This window comes from Falco biarmicus, chromosome 4 (assembly GCF_023638135.1).
Source record: "Falco biarmicus isolate bFalBia1 chromosome 4, bFalBia1.pri, whole genome shotgun sequence".
Classification (NCBI taxonomy): Eukaryota; Metazoa; Chordata; class Aves; order Falconiformes; family Falconidae; genus Falco; species Falco biarmicus.
The window spans coordinates 61,825,851-61,843,962 of record NC_079291.1 but is presented as its reverse complement, the minus strand read 5'-3'; the positions used below and the strand labels follow the sequence as shown (position 1 = coordinate 61,843,962).

The following is an 18,112-nucleotide window of genomic DNA, read 5'->3' as shown; positions in this document are numbered from 1 at the left end:
TCTGCTGCCTTACTTTGCTAATTCACATGCCATCTGAATAACTGAATATGGTTAAAGCATGCCTCATTGGCTTTAGTATTGCTTTCTTAAGGGAAGTCTAGCTGATGAAAATGTTTCAGGCTTATCAACAGAAATGTTCATTAAAGACCCTTTGCAGTCTAGTTGTAGAAGTTGGGTATATTTGCAGTATCAATTAGCAGAAAAAGTAATGCTTTACTTTAAATAGTGGAGAAATGGCTCATATCTTAAGTAATGAAACCCTACAAATTGATGGTACTCTCTGGAAATACTAATAAAACCCAGAATTATGTAGACTCGTACAAGGCATTATGAAATTGAAATAAGTGCACTTTTTAAAGCCATCAGCTTTGAAATTCTGAAGGTGCAGTTTAGAAAATCTAAAGGTATAGCATTAAAAAACACAACCCAGCCATTGTCAGCTAGAGTGTTTTGTTCAGATGACTTTCCCTGTCGTAGTCTATTGGCCTTGCTGTGGTAGTTTCCGTTCTGCTCTGACAGTTGCTCTTTGTTTATTCAAAATATTAACATGCCCATGAAAGTGAGTGACTAATAGTATTAACGAAGCACAGTTGGCATGCAGGCCGTGCTCACCACCTGCAGTGCTCACAGCCCCCCGCCTGCAGCCATCCTGAGCATCTTTGCAGGGTCACTTCAATTGCCTCAAACTTTCCAGATTCTGAAGTACGGGTCCCAGCTGAGAGCATAACTGCTTCCCAGTTTGTCTTTGCTGCTGGTGCTTGGGAAAGTTTGTGAACCCACCTGGAAGGTACTGTGCTGCTTTTCCTCGGATCCACATGTAAATCAATGTGCCACTTTCACACCTTAGAGCTGTATTGCTAAGTGGGAAGTTGAGGAACAAGTGTACTGCAGTCAAGCTTTGCTCAGTCTTCTTGTGGCTCTTGTGTTCACTTTCGTCTTTTGCCTTTTTTCCTTAGGCTTTTTTCCATACTCAAGTACATGTATATACATGTGTTCCACCCAAGACTTTGCTTGAACCACAGAATCGTTCATGTTGAAAAAGACCCTTGAGATCAGAGTCCAACTGCTAACCCAGCCCTGCCAAGCCCACCACTAAACCATGGCCCTAAGTGCCATGTCTACACGTCTTTTAAATACCCCTGGGGATGGTGACCCCACCACCTCCGTGGGCAGCCTGTCCCAGTGCCTGACCACCCTTTCAGAGAAGATGTTCCCCAACCCACAATCTAAACCTGCCCTGGGGCAAGGTGAGGCTGTTTCCCCTTGTCCTGTCACTTGTTCCTGGGAGCAGAGACCGACCCCCCCTCGCTGCACCCCGCTGTCAGGCAGCTGCAGGGAGCGAGAAGGTCCCCCCTGAGCCCCCTTCTCTCCAGGCTGAACCCCCAGCTGCCCCCTGCCCGGCTCTGGACATGCTCCAGCCCCTCGGGGTCTGGCTGGTGCTGAGGGGCCCAAACTGAGCCCAGCATCCGAGGGGCGGCCCCCCCAGTGCCCAGCGCAGGGGGACGGGCACTGCCCCGGCCCTGCTGGCCACGCCGTGTCTGACACCAGCCAGGGCGCTGCTGGCCCCCTTGGCCACCTGGGCATGCGGGGGGCTGGTGCCCAGCTGCTGCCCCCCAGCCCCTTCCCCGCCGGGCAGTGCCCAGCCCCCTGCTCCCAGCCTGGAGCTCCTGGGGCTGGTGTGACCCCCGGGCAGGGTCCAGCACAGGGCCGGGGTGACCCCCACACAGCTGGGCTCGGCCCCTCGGCCCGCCTGCCGGCCCAGACCCCCTGCAGAGCCCCCTGCCCCCCGGCAGGTCAGTGCTCCCCCCAGCTCGGTGGTGCCTGCACACACTGAGGTGCCCCTGGCCCAGTCGCAGCCCCTGCGCTGAGCCCTGGGGAGCACCGCGTGTGCCCGGGCCGGCGGGACGTGGCTCCGCTCCCCACTGCTCAGCCAGCCACCTTCTCACCCAGTGTAGGGTCCAGCTGTCCAAGCCGTGAGCAGCCAGTTTCTCCAGGAGATGCTGCCAAAGGCTCCACTAAGGTCCAGGCGGGCAGCACCCACAGCCTGTCCCTCATCCACTGAGCGGGTCACCTTGTTGTGGACCGAGATCGGGTCGGTCGAGCGGGACCTGCCTTTCATGAATCCCCGCTGACTGGGCCTGACCACCTGGTCGTGCTGGATGTGTCACGTGGTGGCACTCGGGGCCTGGCCCGGCACTGAGGTCAGGCTGAGAGTCTGTAGTTCCCCAGATCCTCCTTCCTGCAGGTGAGGTGGGTGTCACGTTGGGTGACCCCCAGTCACCGGGGACCCCTCGTGAGCCAGAGCTGCTGCGAGACGATGGGCAGTGGCTCGGTGAGCGCTGCTGCCAGCCCCTCGGTGCCTTGGGGGGTTCCACCTGGCCCCACACTCTGCTGTGTTTGCTCATGTTCAGATTTATTCAAACTGTTCTCTCGTAAGAGACCAGCAGTGCTTGGAGCTCTCATTTTGTTTTCTGCTTGGATCTGTTTTTGTTCCTTGTGTTCCTGATGTTCAAGTTCAGTTACTCACAGCTGAACAGGCTACAGACAGCTTGAGGATCTCCAGGATTGTTTCAGTGTGTGTGCGGTGTCACTTGGAGCTCATTTAACCTGTTTCGTTGGGAAGGCTTTTTGCTACAAGGGAAAAAAGCTCAAATGAGAATAGCAGTCGGAATCAAAAGCTGAGGGAAAGGTTATTAGCGACCTAGTAAGTGGAAGTAGTGAGGTATTGGATAGGGAAGAGGAAATTACTCTGAGCAAACCCCATTATGAGGAAGCAATAGTGGCTGAAGCTCTGCCTTGGCTTTGAAATTGTGTCGGCAAGCTGAATTACAACTTCGTTAAACCCATTTAAAGTGAGAAGTTAAAACATCCTGTTGATTATCTTATGTGTGGCTGTCAACTGATTGTGGAAGGGAACTGAGATTTGCATCAAGCCTTTGTTGTTGTTTTAGGGTTATTACTGTGCAGTTCAGTGGCACTGAATTTTGTGTAAATTAGGGACACTTTGCCCCATCCCTAGCCCTCTGCAGTACCCTCATGTCCATCACTGGTTGCCAAACTCTGCCAGTGTGAGTGATAGTGTGTACTGCAGCTTGGTAGTCCAGGGTGCAAATGCCTGCATTGTCCTTGTTTTTCTCTGTGGAGGTAATAGGAACTTTATTCCCTTTTTAGTTGCATGCTTTTTGGCTTGTTATCTATAGGAACTTGGAGGTTCTGGGACTTTTTAGTATATTCTGTATACTTAAAATTAGCCAGAAGGCTGTTGGAGAATTTGGGCTGAAAAGGGAAACAACTCTGCAGGTGTCTTTGTCTGTTCTAGCAGTTCAGGTGTAAAACCAGCAAATACTCCAAATCTGCCTTCTCTGCACTTGCTACTTTTGGCCTTCATAAAGGAGGGAAGCAATTGCTTAGGCTATAGACATCATAGTTGGAAACTCTTATTGTATTTGTGTTGTCTGAAGGAGAACGTGGTTTTGTGTGACATGGCTCTTAACTGAAATCCTGATGTTGCTGAAAGTCCAAATATCCATTTGAAATTAGTAATAAGATATTTTGTGTGACGCCTTAAGTAAGCGGACCCTTCGTGTAATATGGCAGTTGGCAGCATGAGTGGTGTGGCAGATTGGAGCTGGAAACTGCTTGCTGCTGTTTGCTTCAGCTTGTCAGTTATGTGAAGGCTGCTGCCTACGCTCTGGTTCAAACAACTGTTCAAAGTTTAAAATCAGTGTTTGTTTTTTGCTATGGATATATCTATAGTCTTACACTTAACTAGTGGTATGATGATGTATGTGGTATCCGGTACTTAACACTTGTCTAACCAGGTCTTGAGTATCTGGACCAGACAGCCTTCCCTCGACTAGTGAGATGGTAACTGTACATCGCTGCTTTTTTTTGGAAGTAATTCCTGAATATAAGCCTATAATTCAGGACACCCATTTTGAGGCCCTTGCACTGGTTTACCTAGCAAGTGAGTTGAGCATGAATTTGTGTGTGTTGCTGGAAAGACTTTAATACCCTTGGCCTGCATCTCATTACTTCTGAGAAGAAGCTTCTAGTAATTCGAGTGATTTCCTGTGGCTCGGAGCACAGAAACAAAGCAGGGATCTTACTGTCTTTAACTTTAAAAAAAACCCAATAAATTAATCCTACCTGTTCAGAATGTGCCAAAAAAATGATAAAAAATTAAATTGGGTCATAGATTTGTTGTGCCCAGCCGTGGAATGTAAGAAATGTCAGCAACTTTATTCATTGATGTGTCCTCTTCTTTTGAAAGATAGATGCAGACATCCTTTTCACAGAGGACTCCCTTCAGGATATGGTGAAGGAAGATGACTTAGCATATGTCTGCTCCCTGCTAGCCTGTTTTCTTAACGCCTCAATAGGCACTGTGAAGTGCTCATGAGAGCCTCGTCTAAGAAAAGCAAGCTGACTTAGGACAAGAGAAATGGGAATCATGACTGAGCTGTCACTGTTTCTTCCAGTCGGGGATTTTGTTCTGTATGTAGTTAGGAGCTAATTTTAAAGGAGCAAGTGGATCTGATAAAATAATACACAGATTTATGAGCAGCATGTATATCAGAGTGTCTTCTTTAAACAAACAAACAAGCAAAAGTGAGGAGATGTTGCTTTGTTTCTTATTCATCTTGATGTGCTGCTTTTGTGAATAGATTTCTCCTACCCCTTTGGTATGAAGGTTGCTTGAACTTTGTTTTCATAGAGGAGAATATGTAGTTAATGCTGGTACGGATACAGCCAGCAACTATCAAGACTAGTGTTAAGTGGAAAAAGAGAGGCTGAGTGCGGATCACCTGGTCTGGGGCAGAGGTACAGGCTGTAGGAGAGCAGCAGCCTGGCAGGGCTCTGCGGAGGGCTGAGGTGCTGTGTCACTGCAGGGCTGGCAGGCAGCAGCGCTGCGCTCTGCTTGCATAACTGGCAGGGCTGGTACCTGTCGTGTATATGCTGCTCTGGAAAAAATCACCTATTCCCTCTGCCAAAAAGCCAAGGGAAGTCAGTCAACGCCATGTGCCAAGTATGAATCTGTTTAAACAGTTCACAGGTTTTCAGGTATATCTTTTTTTTCTTCTTGTGGGCAGCATCCCCTGCCCCCACTTGCCTGCTCTTCCCTTTTTCCCTGTTCAGACAAGATGCACAAAATCTGGGTCAGACTGATCATAACTTTAAATTCAAAGATGGTGCATGCCCAGAGGCATGTACACAACAGTGCAGTTAAGGAAGCTACAAAATGGAAATACAAAGTTCAGGAAATAAATTCCACTCTTCCCAAGATGGGAAGCTAGAGGCAGTGGCTTATGCAAGTAAGTGTGGCTCGTATTCCTTCCGCTTTCAGAGCGTGGCTGGATAAGATGGTGTTTCTTCAAAGTTATTCTACTAAGTCACTTAAAGTAAGACCTCTACAAGGAAGTGCTGGACTAACTTCTTAGGGATCTCTAGGGTGTTGTAAGTCTGTGACTCTCTAACTTGGTTTGCAGAGCACCAGTTCTGCATATATTTGCAAACTTCAGCTGTGTGTGTGTGGTCAAATGATGGTGGGAACACCCAGAAAGGAGCTTGTTTTGAAAGGGAGAGACAAATTGACTTGGGTAAATAGCAGGAGCTCTTTGGAACAATATGCCCGGATAGGGGGTCGTGATATGGGTAGGAGATTAAAACAAACTCTTCTGTATCTTTCAGATTAGCTAACAAGAAAGTGGATTTAATTTATTGAAACAAACGGGTTAGTCACTGGGTACACAAAGATTCTGAGCATAAAAAAGAACAGATGGGGCAATACTAGGTACAACAGATCAGCTGTTGCTGGAACATGAAGAAGTCTAAACCATTTATTATTATTTTTTTAAAGCATGAATTAAGGGAATATGATTTATTTGCTGTGGCATAATTTGAAGATTTCCTGGAATGGACTGAGGACTATCTAGCTACAGGAGAACTTTTTCTTGTCTGTAGTACAGCTGTCGGTGTGGGACTGATAACATAGTGGTCTGCTCCTTTCCACACCTTACCTCTGAGCAAAATACTTACTCGTTGTTCTTCAGGGAGGACTTGACTGTCTTCTGAGGCTCTCGCAGAGATAGAAATCTTAAGCCATACAGGTTGGTGTTACACCATTGCTGCTGTTACTCCCTCTGTTATTTAACAAACAAGAGGATCTAGGCAGCTGTGTCACAGCTGAAGAATTACTTAATAAATTTTTAAACTGCTGCCTTCTGAAACCTCAGTCATTTCTCAGTTTTGCCCTTTCATCTTTAAAGTTAATGTCAGAATTCATATCCCTTGTACTCCATTAATATCTGTTTTGCACGGTGATGTAACGTACGGTGTATTAAGGTACATCTTGAGGAAGATTCTTGAATGCTTCCTGCACGTAGCTAACTTTGTTCCATACGAATGAAAAATGGTATGGGAAGCATCTGTCTTGCTAAGCTGGTCAACACATGAATATGCTTCAGGTTCTGCTTTCTACTCTTAGCAGACTGCAGTATATTTATTTTCCTTTTAGCTTAGTTAACTCTATAAGCCCTAGATCAAACTGGGAGCCTGGGAGTTAGTGTAGTTTGGCTGGTCTAACACCAGAGGTGGAAACCAGAGAAATTGTTTCTAGTCCCAATTCTAGTGGGGTTCTGGCTCTCCTTTGACCCTACCTGGGCTGTGGAAGGCTTCCTGCAGCCAGTGTGGTGCTTTGTGTTAGGGCAGCCGGTTATTTGCCAGGCACTCTTATGTGTCTGAGAGACCAGTTCTGTATTTGCTACAAAAATGCAAAATGGCTTTTATTAGTTACTCTGATTTAGTATTATTTTTTTTATACATAGTTTCTGCATTCCCTGTGAAGTTAAATATAGACAAGGAAATGTCCTGCTGATAAGTCTATGTAACGTTATTATTTTCCCCCAGAAACTAGATTCCTGTAGCGTCCTAGCTCCTATGTAGGTCTGAAATAGTGACATTGTCAATGCTATTTTATGGCAACTATTTCATAAAGTGCTACCACATTAATGCAGACCAAAAAACCCATGATGTGAATCCATCAGTTGCTTGTGGTGGAATATGCTTATGTTGGAGGATGATCTGGGTGGGATTAGCTTGGAATTGAGTTTCAGAATTCATCAGTGCTTCCCTAACCCCACTTACACGGCAGGTCCGGCTCCCATGGGGTTCCACAGGCATTTGCTCTGTTAATTGAAGTGCAGTTGTTTAGGTCTAGAGGAAAGGTGGCTGACTGTCTCAGTGGAACAAGGACTAAATTTCTGGGCCATCTAAACACTGCTGATAAAGCTGCTCTGCCTGCAAACCTATGATTGTGGCCATACAGGTTTCTGTGCTGTCTGGTGTTGGCTGTAGATGGTTACTGCGTTTGGATAATGCAGAAGAGAGGATGCTAAATGTTAAAAGGGCCTCTCTCTAAAATAGGCAGGTAGTAGTTTCCATTAAAGTGGGAGGATATCAATGTCTTGCTATTTGGACAGAGACCCTAAATTAAACTGTCAAGAGGAAATGCTCCTAAAAGGCTGCTCATGTTCCTGAAACTAAAATAGCAGGAATATTTAATCTGAAGTGAACGTGTGAAAACTGTGAGCTGATGATTACAGTCTGTAAACTGAACTTAGTGCCAATGAGCATTTGGAGTGAGGCTAAAATGAGAGGTTTTCCTAAATATCATTTACATAAAGCTCAGGTTCTTGATGGGTAAACCTTGCTGTGCTGGCGTTGGTGCAGAACCAGATAAGATACGGTGAACATGAAGGACTTGTGAAATCTGCAAGGCCTGATTCAGCCCAACCTGGCATGCCTGCTGTGAAGAAGAGGAGTTGGGTTTTTCTTTCATTATCAGGTGTGTTCACTCCAGCCTTTGCTTGCTTATTCCCCAAGTTACTGGATGTTCTGTAGCTACATTCTGACTGCAGCCTTAATTCTTGCATTTCCTTGCAGCATCATGAAGCAGCTTGTTGAAAATTTTAAATAGCTTTTCTTCCCTATGCTAAATGAAAATTTCAAAAGGATGAAATGTTCATAGCTCCAATTTTTTTTTTTTTTTTTTTTTGAGATTGACTGACCCAAAAGATACCATTTCACTTTCAAGTTGAAAGCAAGGGAGGATGTGGTTGGAAACATGGCTATTCAAGAGCCATATTTCTTACTTTGAAGAGACTGGCAGATCCAAAGATAAAAATTGTAGAAGTGACTTCCCTGTTTGAAACTCAGTGAAGGGTAATGTGGTCAACTGTGTGCAGATCTGTACGATGGCATGCCTTGAGAACAGTCAAGACTATCTGAAAGAAATCTTTTTTTTTTTTGTAAGTCTCTTTTACTTAAAGATGTCTGTCTTTTTTTTAATAATAATCATAATTCATTCAACTGACCCTGCACAAAGGGTTAAGACTCCAAACCTTTCACCTCTAGATTTCCATGAAGTGGTATCTCTTCGAGGCCTTTATCTAAACCAACAAAAACTGCAGTTGCTGCTTGAAGTCTGATCTGGCTTGAAGTTTGACCTTTTATTGTTAAAGAAAAAAAGAATAGCTTTAACTGAATTAGTTTCCATAATATACTTGCATGCGATTACATAAACAACAATATCAGTGTGATGCCATTGTTTATGAAGAATTTGAAATATTGCCTTATAGAGGCTTGAACCTGTAGGTATGTTGTCAGTGGCCATATACTGCTGACAAAGAATTTCCTGTAGTTCAAGGAGTAGGAGCTTTTGTTTTTTCGGAACAAGAGGATCTGTGTTCTGCCATCACCATGTAAGTCGGTGACCCTGGACTGCTGCACAGTGGCCACTTGGATCCAGCCCTTCATTAACCAGCACATACAAATGCCCATTGTGTTTCCTTGCGAGTGTGTCTGGGCCTCTTTGCTCATGCAGCTCTGTATCTTCAGCTCAATATTTTTTTTTTTTCCTTCTTAATGTGGTTTGGTGTTTCTTGTGCAATATAGTGAGAATTGGTTGTAAAATGTTGAATCACTTTACCTAAGCTCCGTGTATCTTTTTGTTTGGATGAATTTGTTGTTGGAACTTGAAACTTCACTTCCATGTACTTGTTCTCTGCTGATTCCCGACCAGGTACTGCTGCATTGGCTTGCCAGACTCCTAAGAGAGAGTAAATCTTTCATTAACAGGGAGAGTCTCGGCATAGATTGTACATCTAGTAGTGAGTGTAATACAGATCAGCATCAAATCGCTTTGTGCTTCCAAACGTAGACCAAAACTAAAGGAAGCTGAGCTACTGTAGTAGGAGTTGTATGTATGCCTATTTAGATTCTAATGGCCCTTTATGGTTTTGGTTTTTACAGTTTGTACCAGACAATTTCTGCAAATGGCTAAAATATTTGATTAGAGCTTTTGGTGTCTTTGCTGCCTGGATAGTTATGTTGTGCATACAGAACACTAACACTGCTCTGAAAGCTTCAGAAATGTGCCTTTTGTCAAGCAGAAGTGGTGGGTTTTGCTGCCTTCGACAGCTTTCTATAAATTCACCTCAGTATTTCTTAGCTGCTGTTCCTAATAATAACTTCAGAAGGATGACATGTAAAAAAAATAAATAATTGTTTATGGGTGTATTTGTTATGCCAACCTGAAAGCTTTACCTACAAAACAGATGAATCAGTTCAGTTTTTCTGTTTAGTGCCAGGAAATTAGATTCTATGCTGAGATATGAACTGGGAAGGAAGAGATAAATGATGATTCTTTTTACTTGGTTTCCAATTTATAGCTTTATGTATAGTGTGTGTGTGTACTTTATTTTTTCATGTCAGCATTATTAAAAATTTACCTTCCAGCACAAATCCCAGGGCTAGAGTGGGTTTGCTGGTATTAGCAAGGTTTGCTGAGGACAGAAACATGCTGTGGGACCCTATCAGAGGGATCAAAAGCATCACTGAATATACATCAGAGATTATGTAAAATCCTAATCTCCATAGGGGAAGCTGGGTGGAGTCCAACCCAAGAACTAAATTCACTTGCGTCATTTGTCTTTCTGCTGCTGGGGATGTGTAATTAACTCTGAGATCTGGGGCAAGGCAGAAATCAATGTAAATTGTGTTTATGATAGCCAGGTATGGTGTTTTGGGGGTTCCCCCCCCACCTTTCCCCCCCTTTTTTTCCTTTTTTCTTCTTTTTTTTTTTCCTTTTTTCTTCTTTTTTTCGCTCCCTTTTCCTCCTGCCCCCACAAGGTTCTGACAAAACATCACATGAAATGTAACTTTCATGCAGCAAAACCTGTTTTAGATGATCTAGCTGTTTGTTTCTGTACTGGTGTAAGGGTTTTGTAAGCATCTGGGAATTACTGAGCTCAAAAGCAAGTATTTCTTACTGTGTTAGGGTGCAGAAGGCACACAGTTGTCAACATCAAACTGAGTAAAATTAAAAGGTTTCTTATTAAAATGTTTCTTTTTCTTCTTCCCCACACCACTTTTCAGGTTGCAGAGGTGCTAAAGGATGGCTGACTTGGATCACAACCTGAGTCTTGCGGATGCTCTGACAGAGCCGCCTCCTGAGATTGAGGAAGAAGTGAAAAGGGACTTCATTGCCAGTCTGGAAGCAGAGAAATTTGATGATGTGGTTGGAGAAACAGTAGATAAAACAGACTATGTTCCTCTGCTGGATGATGATGATGAAAAAGCTGGGAGCCAGGAGCCAAAAAGCAAACCCCATGCAGATGGTATTCAGGGGGAACGTAAGTGTCTAAAGCACAAGACCAAAAAGCTGCACCACTTAAGCATGAGAGAACACTTCTGCTTATTGTAATTTTGCTAGGCCTGCTAAAACAGGACTCTTACATGTAGGTAGTTTTAACCTGAGCAGTTTATTTTAAAAGGAAAGATTGAGATCAAATCTATTTTTTGCTTTTCTGCTCTACCTTCTGTTCAGTCCTTCAGCCTGTAAAATAAGTTCTTACTGCTGGTCCACAGAAGATGCTATTATTTGTTAATATTTTGTGGGGCTGCCTTGGGCTTCTCAGAGAAAGCACTGTCCATAGTGTGGGACTGCTACACTGATATATACAGCACTCTTCATCTCAAAATGCTAGAAACTGTGCAAGATACCGCCACTCTGGGTAATGGCAAATCCAAGGTGTAAAGATTGATGACTAGCTGTTGCTGGTGAGGTCTGCAGATCAGCATCTCCATGAGGTCCATGCTGTGACCTTCAGATGCAAACGTTTAATAGCCAAAGCTTTGGTTCTCCCATGGATTTAAGGGTCTACTTACTTTGATTTCTTATTGTGTGTGTATGCTGGTTATGTGCATATGTAGTAAAATGCAGCGTTGTGCCTGCTTGTTATGAACATTTGCTAGCCCAGTTGATGTTTGTTAGAGCTAATAGCTTTATCAGAACCTACTTAGAAAAAGGAGAGGTTTAAACAGAAACTTGCTTCCCTAGCTGAGTAAAAAGGAAAACAGATTTGGGGGTCGTCCACTACATTTCTTTCTTGGTAAGCAATTTAAATTCTTTGTGTGGTATTCCCCCAGCCAGCTAAGTGACAACTAGTGCCTTGATTTTTTTGTTTTGTTTTGTTTTAATTATTTTTTGGCCTTGATCTATGCTGCGTAAAAGAAGAAAACATTTGCTCCTGAACAGGTAACCTGGTGACTTCTTTCAGAAGAAAGTTTTGCCTTTTTTTTTTTTTTTTTTTGCATTAATCGTGGTGCTCATCAAGTGTTGATGAAAGTGGGATGTGTAGAACTGTCATGATCACTCATCAGAATAAACAGGACCTCCAGGACTACAGAATGGAGGATTATACAGTGGGGATTTCTGGTCTGTTTACGACACTTATTTGCATTGTTTAGAAGTGTATCAGGTGCCTTGTAATACAGAAAATGTGATTTTGAATTGTCCATACTAACATAGTTCATTAAATGGTAACAAAGAAGTAGGAAGGATGGAAGTAGGCAAAAAGATTATAAAACTGAGCTTTGGTCAATTCAGATGTGTATTCTGAATATTTCAATTGAATATTCAATTGAAAAAGGCTCAATTATAGTACCTCTAGTGGTAGGTGTTTTATATTTTAGCACTGCAGAAGTAGGAGTAACAGAGAAACATGAAGACTTGTTAATGCTTTGCATATGGTTTAAGGATGTTTTGAAATAATGCTTTGTTCTAGAAGTTACAGATTCTAAAACATCTCAGCACCAGAATGTCTCAGTGTTAAAATCTTTATATAGTATTGAATTTTAAAACAAGTTTCTCATGTCCTCCCCAATGTTTATCCCTTAAACATTACAATCGTAACTCACTATTTCAAATAACTTCAGGTTCTTGAAGCTGGTACAATGAGGCCTTTTGCGTTTGCTTAGTAATTAAAACTCGCTGAACTGCCCTATGTGAAAACTGCTGGTTCCTGCATACAGAGCTGAGGCAGGGATGTGGCAGTGCTCACGCAGGTTATCTTTGGGCCAGCCTCTTCTCCTCCTCTGCCTCTCCTGGCTTTTCTAACCCTCCTTCCCCTCCCCAGTGCCTTCTCTGGCTCTACAGCTGCTTGTTTGTCTGCTTGAGCAGAACTCATTTCCCTCCCACATGTCAAGGGGGGATGCAGTTTCTTGTTCTTGGTTTGGAGATTTGTTTTTCCCTTTTTTGGGATAGCTGGAGAACAGTTACGAGCATTATCTAAATCTTTGGCAAGATGAAAACAAGACCCTAACTGAGAAATTGGAGAGCTTGCTTGCCATGAGCGCATAAGATAATATTTACCATTTTCCCTACCTTGTAGCAGGAAGGGAAGGACTGTCGAGCTGTGCAGCTGAAAACAGTGTCAATTTACTATAGGCCAGTTTATAGGATTTGATCCTGTTATATCTTGTCTAATCTGTTCTTTCTTGAAGTGATAAGGATGCCTATTTCTTCCATGCGATCTATTCAGTGCTCATTACTGTTTTTAAAAAATACAGTAAAGCTTAATAGACTTGCTTTTATTGAGGGTATAGAATAAATGAGCCTGGGTGAGATATTACAAGGTCCTAATGGGGGTGTTAGGTGTTGCTCTAGTGCAGTGCTTTGAGTGTAACACGAAGTTTTTAGGGAGAGGAGACTGCTATGTGAAAGGCAGCAAGAGTTCTATGTCCCTGGCTCCAAGTACGACTGCAAATAGCTTTTCTTTCCTGAGGGAAAAGAATAGCTCTCATGGATCAGGCTTTTCAGCCCCCTCTTGTTAATTTATTTATGTTAAAAGGCACGAATGTGTTCAGACAGCACTGTCTCTGCTACTGAGATTGTCTTTCCCCAGTCAGAAGAGGTTTAATCACATGTCCCGTCAGACTCGAGCTATTCCATCTCTGCTCAGGGTTTTTCTTTCACTTTTTTCCTAAACCCAGGAGCCAGATTAGACAAGTTTAACAATCAGATGGGGGCCCCCGTCATGGACTTGGGTGAGCCATGGAAATGCAGAGAGATGGAAAAGAGGAAAGAGATGTGAGGAGCAGTTGTATGGCCACCTACAAATTTGTCCTAGAATAAAACTGTAATAGTTAACTTTTTAAAATATCATTGGAAAGGCATAGCTTAAGGAGAAAGGGTTTGACTCTTTCTAGCACCTGGCTGGACATCATAATTTGGCAAATTCTGGGGTAATCCTCTTATGACATTGTGGGCTTTACATAACACTGAAGGATCACTTTGGGTGTGTGCTATGCTGTCTGCAGCTGGCTTTCCCTAGCAGTTCCAAGGCTCCAAGGAGTTTGGAGGATACTGTGGAGCTTCCTATTAAAGTCATGGAGGCTGTAGCAGCAGTTCTTGTTAGGGTGTTCCTGTGAAATAAGGGTTGTGTCCTAAAGTGCAAAGGAAGAGATGTTTGGGTGGGAGCAAGTTCCAACTGAAAGGAAAATACTGTGCTTTAATAGCTTACCGCAGGCAGTGATGTTCCTGTGAAATGTTTTAGTTCAAGTGAGCACCAGTATTGTTTCTGAAATGTTTGATTGTGTTACTGTTGAGGAATCAGGTACAAAACTAAGTCTGCGGCATAATGGTTCATGGCCTTGTAAACAATAAACACGTTTTGCATTCTTGCACTCGCTGTTCACAAACTCGGTGGTGAGTCTTAACTTTGTATACTTTTTGTATTTTTTTTTAAATGGGAAAGCAAATACTGAGAATGATGCAGGGGGATAAAGTTCTTTTAATTTGCAGTGGGCAGTCGCCACGAGATGGCTCTGCTGGCACTGCATCATGCTGCCGGACAGGCACCGCTGCACAGCTGAGCACACAGTCCTCCCTGTATGGGAACCAAACACAGCCCCAGAGCCCGAAACCTGCAGCTAAACCAAATCTCCCTTTACTTTTACCTCCCTTTCTGCACTAGGAGTAAGCGCCTTTCTTGCAGAAGGCAGCAGGGTTTGCTTTTGCAAAAGGTAGTTTAGACACTTTGTCACATATGAAACTGAAGTTGGAGAATATTCCATATACCCCAGAGTTTGAGGGATTAAATAAAGTCAGGAAATGGTGTGAAGGTACTTGCATTTTTATCTCGTATGATATGTTAAACACATTCTCCCTGTAAGTCCATCAACCTCTCTCCCCAATGCTGTTAAACCTTCTGATTAATATAAATCCCAAGATTGTTGTTTTGTACAAAACCAAGTATCAAGCATCATCTGAGTGCACTCTCGGATCTGTCAGGCACTTGCAAAATAAACACTAAAAAATAGTTCAGAGAGACCCAGGTGATACCAAAGGTGCACTCCTAAGCTGTGGGTGTTTTGTACGCTCTGCCCCAGATTTCAGCTGCTTTCCCAGCACCTCATTGCCCAGCTACAGAAACTACAGGTTCATCTCAGCATAGGGCCTTGCACCAGTAGTCTGTCAGGAGCCTATTTCAGTGTGAGGGTTGTGTTTGGTTTTTTTGGCACTTTCTGTTTAAAGCGCAGTGTGTTGTAAAGCTGCCCGGATCTTGTGTTGGGTTGCTTAACTATGTAATATGCATCGGTTTTCTTACAGAGGAAGGAGTGTCTTAAGTATTGTCTTGATAAGCCAGAGTGTTCTTGAAATTTTTTCCATGTTTTATGAACTAAAGTGGTGAAATTAATCTAGCTGTTACAGTTCACAAAGCAAAATTAATCTTTTTCTAGCTCAGTTGCTTTACACTGATTTAGCATTGCTCAGGTAGTGAACTTCCTTTGGGGTTCTCTACAGGACCCAGGAAACTGCAGGCTGGTCAGCCTCACCTCCATCCCTGCAAAGGTGAGGGACCAGCTTATCCTGGGTATTGTCTCTAAGCATATGGAGGAAAAGGTTATCAGGAGTACTCAGCATGGATTCACCAGGGGGAAATCATGTGTGACCAACCTGGTAGTCTTGTACGATGGATTGACTGGCTGGGTGGATGAAGGGAGAGTGGTGGATGTTGCCTACCTTGATTTCAGCAAGGCTTTTCACACTGTCTCCCATAACATCCTCACAGGTAAGCTCAGGAAGTGAGGCTGCCCGGGGAGGCTGCGGGGTCTCCTTCTCTGGAGCCATCCCAACCCGCCGGGACGCGGCTCTGTGCAGCCTGCCTTGGGAGTGCTACTTCAGCAGGGGCTGGGCTGGGGGGGCTCCAGGGGGCCCTTCCAGCCCCAGCCAGGCTGCGATTCTCTACTGTAGCCATCTTGGGCTTGATCCCATCACAGGCAGCGAGTGATCAGGCAAGGTGATCAAACCTGCAAGATTCAGCCCCCTGTTTCAGGAGAGGTGTGAGAGTGAGATGGGGTGAGAGGGATCTTGGTGCAAATTCATAAGGCAGATGTCCTTTTCCTGCTTCTGGACCCCAGACCTGCCTGTGCAGCTGTGCTTCTGTTAGTGCCATCTGACAGTATGCATGTGCTTCTGAAAGTTCTGGCATTCCTGAAACACAAACCCAAGCAAACCTTGGCTTCCATTTAAATTCAAATTCTCTTTAATTCTCATGGTTAGAGAGAGAAGCTTGAGAATCCAAACCAAGCATCTGTGTCATCTTGGAATGCCAAAGGGCAAGCAAAACTATAAGCCTTTTTTTTTTTGTGTGTGTGACACTAGGAGATGAGCTTGTCTGCTGTTCAGAAGCCATTTTGAGACAGAATATTTAAATGTATGAATTGAAATAGCTTAAGCTAGTTGTTACCAGCTAGTTTTGACTGTATGACACTATTAGCATTTCTGTTCCCACTTGTGTTTTTTTTGCTTAAGCTCTCTCACAAAGTTGTGTTTGACAAAGTCTGTGCACGCAAATGTGCGATAGGATGATAAAACATGCAAAGTGACTCTTGTCCACAACCTGTCCACCCCACCCTGGCCAGCCAAGAGCACTTTTTTCTTTTTTGCCCTCTGGCATCCCGCAGATACGTGTACTGCAGAGCAGCTGCAGATGTGATGGTGGCAATGTGCTCCGTTGTGTTTATGCTTCCATGTGCACTATGCCAAGTCACTGCTGGAGATTAGGGTTTTTTATATTGACACTGTCCATTTGCTTGAGATTATCGGTTTAGCAAATGCTGCCTTAAATTTGTTTATATAAAAACAATCCTTTGATCCCCTGGCCAGATGCAAATACTATCTTGTGATTCTGATGAGGATTATGTAGTTACAACATCTTGACATGTTTTTGTTTTTATACAATTTAGAATATGAGGGGAGGAGACCTGGCCTTGAGAAGATTGCTGGGTGCTTTCCCACTTGCACTGTAGCTAACTAAAACATGTTTGATTTGCTCCAAAGGAGCTGACCTTCAGAGGCATAAAAATGAAAACTACTAGTGCTAGGTGGAGTTGTTAGATTTGACCTGAGTTTCTGGAAGCTTGTCTTCCAAAAAAGCAACAATGATAAAGGAAGCTATTTTACCTGCTTTTTGTTTGTGCCTTCCCAAGAAGTACGGAAGGAAAGACCTGGCATTTCTGATTATTCTGCTCATTTGGGGACCCACTGTTGAGCCTAAAATCTTTAGATTTCACCTGGCTAAGTGTCTGATTTGGAGAGACCCTGCATATGCAATGGTGTCCTGCTTATCCCTGTGTGTTTGAAGAGCTTTTTCAGAAAGTTAAAAGGTGTTGACTGTATCAGACGTGCTTGCAGGTTCCTCAGCAGTGCTGGAGCTTTTGAGATCGCTTCCCACCATCGTGGTTTTGATGGCAGAGAAGCAGGCAGCTGCAGCTAGTGGGATGTGCGCAGAGAAGAGCAGCTACTGCGGTTACTGCTCAGCATGGCGAGGGAGAGGAATGCTACAATGGCTTTAACCTATTCTTTTACACTAATTCCTGTGCTGTTGAAGCAAATGTAGGATTTTCAATACATATGTCTTATTTACACACATGCACACACGCATACGCACCTGCCAAGTGAGTGAATACAGGGGACTGAATAAGGTGAAGCTTCTCAAGCTTTTCTGGAGGGATGTACTTGTGCTTTAAGGTCCAGAAGCTGCAGATCGAGAGCCCTGTCAACTCTATGGTTAAGCCAGAAACACTGCTGGCTTTGAGCTGTCCATGTTTTCATCTACCATAGTGTTTGGTAGACCTGACTAATAATTTGGTAGGGGTTTTTTTGTTTGTTTCATTTTAAGTTTGCAGAGCCCTTGGTGTAGGAGAGGGTGGGGTTCTTTTTCATAGAAGACAGTTGGCTCAGATCACTTGCTGCCTAGGAGATCAATCTCTAAATGAAACTTTTCTACAGATGAAGTGTTTATTTTCTGAATAGCTGAAATGCACTGAATTGCCAGAAGCACTGCTGAGTGGACTATATGCAGTGCAAAGCTTACCTCAGGTACACACAGACTGGTCCTTCCAAGTGCTGCCAGACCAGTCTTACAGATGAATAATTTTTGCAACCTGAAGCAAGTGCTTAAAGTATGCCCACAGAGTTGCAGACCAAATTTGTGGTGTTTAGCCATATTTGTGATCAAGATGAGTCCTGTTTTTAATGCATGAATAATGTTCATGGCATCAGGACCAGACTATGAAATGTTTCAAGAGCTGTATTGTCTGTGCCAGGTCTAATCATCAGGTTTGAATTAAACTGAAAGCAATATGTGATTATTTTGTCAAATTTAAAACAGAATTTGCACTCAAATTTTCGATTATGGTTTAAATACTGAAGAGATGGGAATGAGTTTGTGTGTCATGGTAGTGGCAGTTGCTGTTTATTTTC

General features: G+C 43.6%; 1 protein-coding gene across 13 annotated transcripts in view; it reads left to right on the top strand.

Moving 5' to 3' along the window:
• Nucleotides 1-18,112, top strand: part of MAP4 (microtubule associated protein 4) — a 170,719-nt gene that overhangs the window by 45,217 nt on the left and 107,390 nt on the right. For all 13 annotated transcript variants that reach the window (XM_056333974.1, XM_056333975.1, XM_056333967.1 and 10 more), the window contains one exon: nt 10,438-10,694. In XM_056333974.1, the coding sequence (XP_056189949.1) occupies nt 10,457-10,694 (238 nt within the window). In that variant the 5' untranslated portion in view covers nt 10,438-10,456. The remainder of the gene's footprint in view (nt 1-10,437; nt 10,695-18,112) is intronic.